This window comes from Diabrotica virgifera, chromosome 2 (genome assembly GCF_917563875.1).
Source record: "Diabrotica virgifera virgifera chromosome 2, PGI_DIABVI_V3a".
Taxonomy (NCBI): domain Eukaryota; kingdom Metazoa; phylum Arthropoda; class Insecta; order Coleoptera; family Chrysomelidae; genus Diabrotica; species Diabrotica virgifera.
This window is the reverse complement of record NC_065444.1, coordinates 732,188-736,939: the sequence shown is the minus strand read 5'-3', so window position 1 is coordinate 736,939 and position 4,752 is coordinate 732,188. Positions and strand designations below refer to the sequence as shown.

The 4,752-nt window shown below is 33.2% G+C and overlaps 1 protein-coding gene across 8 annotated transcripts in view; it reads right to left on the bottom strand.

Moving 5' to 3' along the window:
* The window catches only part of LOC114337531 (facilitated trehalose transporter Tret1), a 74,960-nt gene that overhangs the window by 18,404 nt on the left and 51,804 nt on the right, over positions 1-4,752 (bottom strand). The window contains exon 1 of one of the 8 annotated variants that reach the window (XM_028287994.2): positions 3,898-4,126. The exons of the other annotated variants lie outside the window; for them this stretch is intronic. Coding sequence (XP_028143795.1) covers positions 3,898-4,089 — 192 coding nt within the window. The 5' untranslated portion in view covers positions 4,090-4,126. Of the gene's footprint in view, positions 1-3,897; positions 4,127-4,752 lie in introns of those variants that run through there. 8 annotated transcript variants of the gene reach the window in all.

Sequence of the window (4,752 nt, the reverse complement as noted above, 5' to 3'; positions counted from 1 at the left end):
TGCTTGTATTCTTTTATTCGCACGTTAGTGGTTGGTCCTTCGAATTGTAATTTATTTCATTGCTTATCTTCCTTCTTTTTTCAACGTTAAATTTTGTTGATCATCTTCTGCCACCACCTCTCACATCCACCTCATAACAGGGCCCGGATTACGTACACTCGACACGCATCGTATCCGCCATGTTTTCCCATAAGGCGCTACAGTAAAACATGGCGGATACGATGCGTATCGAGTGTACGTAATCCGGGCCCCGATCGGCCCTTGTCAAAAATACTATAGAATAACCAGTCTGCTGTCACGCTAAAAAATCTTAATAATTATGAATTGACCAAAAATTTCACTGCACTAAAAACAATATTGCAGGATCTGAAGAATATACTGTTTAAGAAAATTATTATGATTCAGAGATATTTTGTCTATAAATAATACAGTTCAACTTAGCTCTTTATATCCGTAAACAATAATTATTATTTGTTCAATGAGAGAATAATAATATCATTGATGCAACTTTCAAATTGCTATTGACTTCTATGGGATTGATAACGAAATCATTAGTCAAGAGTAACGCTGAGAACCATTATTATTAAAAAAGAACAATACACCTTATTTGGAAAATTTATCTACATAATTACAACCTTTTTTATGAAACAAAATCCACTGAAATTTTCGACAAGCAGGTAGCTATTACATAGTTAACAATCACATTTAAATGTGAATTTAAATATTTTAAAAGGGGTTTTTACCCTAATAAATGGGGCTTTGGCTCTTTAGTTATTTTAAAATAAGTTTTGAGTCGACAATAATTATTCTTCCATAGTAGTGATATGGAAGAGGCTCTCTTCCAAATCGCTGTTCATGGGGCATTCATAACCTCCTATCCTATAAGATGAAGCTCTAAAAATGGCATACGACATGCCGAAAGTACTTAGCTGATTTTAATAAATGATTTTACACACTATCAAAGTTATTTGAGAACATTCACCTGTTGCCAGTTTGACCTATATTTTAAAGGTGTGTACAAGTCCTATAATCTTTTTTCAACCTAATAATTTAACTTTCGTGACAAAAAAAAACAAAATATTTTCAAATCGATTTTTCTAGAAAACAGTGTATCCTACCGACATAAAGCAACAGTAGGTACTAAGAATACCTCACAATTTAATAATGTAGTATAACAAATGTTTAAAAGTTAAAGGCAAAAAAGTTATGCGTTAAAATAACCGTTGATCTACCCAAAACGGGCGCCTATAACTGGTATTAGAAATTCGCAATTTATGGAATCGATTAATCTCTGCTCTAGAGGATATAAAATAACCGTACCAGTTTTCGTTTTTCTTTTTTTATGGTTTCTCAATGGGGGTACATAAAAAAAACTTATTAGAAATCGCCATCTTCAAAGAGCTCTAGCTCCTTGAAGCATTTTCGGACTAAGTGAATTAGGTTAAACTGTCTTAAAATTATCTGAGAAATCTCCGGTCTTCGTTTGTGAGAATTTCGCTGGACATCCTGTAGAATCTTTAGAACGGGAGAAAAGGTATAAAAATTTGTGGACAACGCTTGAACCACCTAAGATACGCTGATGACATCGTATTGATAACCGATAAAAAAGAAGAATTATTTGGAATGATGAAAGAACAGGACATAGAAGCCGGAAAGATAGGCCTTAATATGAATTACAGCAAGACCCAGGGCCGCCCCTACCATGTGTGCAAAGTGTGCATCGCACACGGGCGGCCGATTATAGGGGCGGCCAAAAGCAGGCCACTGATGATAATACTTTTTTTAAACGAAAATAAATTAAAAAAATCAAATAGTAAAGATTCAGATAATTCTATAAACTCTAATATTCCACACAGTCTAAACAAAAATGCCAGAAAATGTTATTTATTATATGAACATCCCTTTTGCAGCTGTAGTCATAAAGTATCCGGGCATGCTCTTTAATTCAAAGTATCGGCGGCCTTCGGACTTTAAGATATTTTTATCTACGTGGTCCATATGCGATTTTACGCATAATTAACAATTAAAAAACAACGGCCTACATTGAAGTTAGACCCGATCTCTCTTCAGAATATTGAAAATGAATGTTTAAACTTCAATGTGGCAACCTCAAAAATGCTAATTTAGATTTGCGTTTTTATGTACTGATTTACTATAACTCGAAAAGTATAAATTTTTACACGATACCTTTCTTGTTTAAAATGACACAAAAAATCTAAAAAAATATTTTTGGGAGCAAAAAATACGATCTTATGTATTTGTTTTAAAAAATTGTTTAAACAATTTCTGCCAAAAATTCCGCCCGGCACCCATCAGATTTGTTTAAAAGGGACATTTTTGAATAGAAATCCGCAAAGAAACAGAGTCAGAATTTTTTTCAAACCAGAGTGGTCTCACCACATGGAGTGACATGGACTAATTAGTTGAAAAACCCAACCGCCGCAGTTCAAGTTAACACAGAAACAAATGCAACCGCTCAACATCGTACACATGCAACCGCAAGTTTTACGCGATTTACCAGCGTTTAAACTGGTAAATTCCGGCGTAACCGCCTGCATTTGTACGAGGCCTTAGATAATATCTGTTAAATAGAATAAGTAAATTTTACAAATTATTATCGTTATGTATCTCCTGCACATTTCTTTAAATACTAGTACCTATGTTGAAACGACTAAAGTGTTGGAAGGGGGCGGCCAACACTTTAGCGGCGGCCCTGGCAAGACCAAAATCATAACAAATACAGATGAAGACATTACATTGAGGATCGGACAAGATGAAATAGAACAAGTTCACGATTATATAATATATCTGGGTCAAATTATAAAACTTAACAAGGAAAATGAAACAGCAGAGATCAAAAGACGAGTTAGACTGGCATGGGAGGCATTTGGCAAACTAAGCTACATACTTAAAAACAAAAGATATCCACAACATCTTAAGACTAAGGTATACAATCAATGCGTACTCCCTGTTCTTACTTACGGTTCCCAAACGTGGACGTTTACAAAAGCAAACATGGATAAGATCATAAAAACGCAAAGAGCAATGAAAAGGCAAATGTTGCACATAAGACTAATGGATAAAAAGAGAAACGAGCGGATAAGAGAGAAAACCAAAGTTAGGGATGATATATAGAAGTTGCAAAATTGAAATGGAGATTTACCGGACACACTATAAGACAAAAAGAAGACCGATGGAACAAAATTCTCATAAATTGGAGACCGTGGGAATATAAACGAAGCAGAGGAAGGCCACAAATGAGATGGGCAGATGATGTCAAGAAGCACGTGGGCTCTAGGTGGATAACTGTAGCGACAGACAGAGAAGAATAGAAAAGGATTGGGGAGGCCTATGTCCAAAGATGGGCCGAAGAAGGCTAATTATTATATATAATATTATTATTATATATATATATATATATATATATATATATATATATATATATATATATATATATATATATATATATATTATATATATATAATTATAATTTGGTGCGGTATAAATGCAAAAAAAGTTTAGTAGGTATAGGTCCGCTTCTAAGCGCTTTTTCAGGGCAAGGCAAGACGCGTTATTTAATCCGCGTTTATACTTTTTCACCTGTTAGCTGTGGCTAGATCCTCTCATAGATATAAGGGATAAATATAATTTTATCCCTTTTTAATAGTGACAGAAACAACAATAACTATAGATTTATAGATAGATACAAAGAAATTGATCATAAATTAAACTATTTAATTCCGATTTAACTAAAACTTTTGTTTGATATCTTAGTGGAGATAATTTTTATCATCAGAAAATAGGATCATGCACCGGATTATTAAACGAAATTACATACTTATTAATCCTTATTGAGAAGCGGATAAGAGAATCTGAACTAACGATATACGCAATTACCTTCTGTAAGTAGTCCTGTAAGTCACCAACTGATCTAAAAAGTGATTTCAACTCAACTGATTCAATTAGGAAGTAAGTAGGCTCGTTCTTCACAGCACGATAAAATGACGAGTGCCCCAGAGAATGATGTTTATTATTAGATAATGCCTTTACACTACAAAACGATTTTTGAACCTTCTTATTGTTTCGCATTAGTTACAAGCCGATGAGAAGTTTTCATTACCAACCAGATCTAAAAGCAATTGATATGGACAGTAGTTGAGAGAATATAAAAAAATTGTGCAATTAAATATAAATATATTGTTAAGTAAAATTAAAACTAAAATAAGTAGGTACATATTCTAAAAGATACATATAGTCTAGGCGCCAGAGGGGTCACCGTCACCGTGTCCTTTTCAATTCTAATGGACAAATAACGGTTTCTTATGGATTTTTGGTTGCTGATTACGAATTTCGAGGGTGGATTTCGATCCGAGTGGTCAAAAAATTGTTATAAACAATTTAATTGTTTATAAGGCTCCGGCTCATAAACTAAAAGAGATAAAAAAAAATGTTTCAAATAAAATTTGTTCCTTGATAAAAACGAAGAAAAAAAAAAACGTTTACTAAACTTAAATCCAACAATTAGAACGCACGATATTGTAAAATTTGTGCACAATGCAAATTGCAAAATACAAAATAAGTATTTTTCGAAGTTTTATCGATCGTATCTGGGCTTCTACGCATGCAAATGCCTTAGAAGGTCTCATTTTAAAGCTTAATTAATAGGCTTCCAAACAAAGTTTGTTAAATTACTTTATCTTCATTTCTTTTAAAGTTATACCCGTTTGAAGTTATAATTTTCTTAAAAAAAGT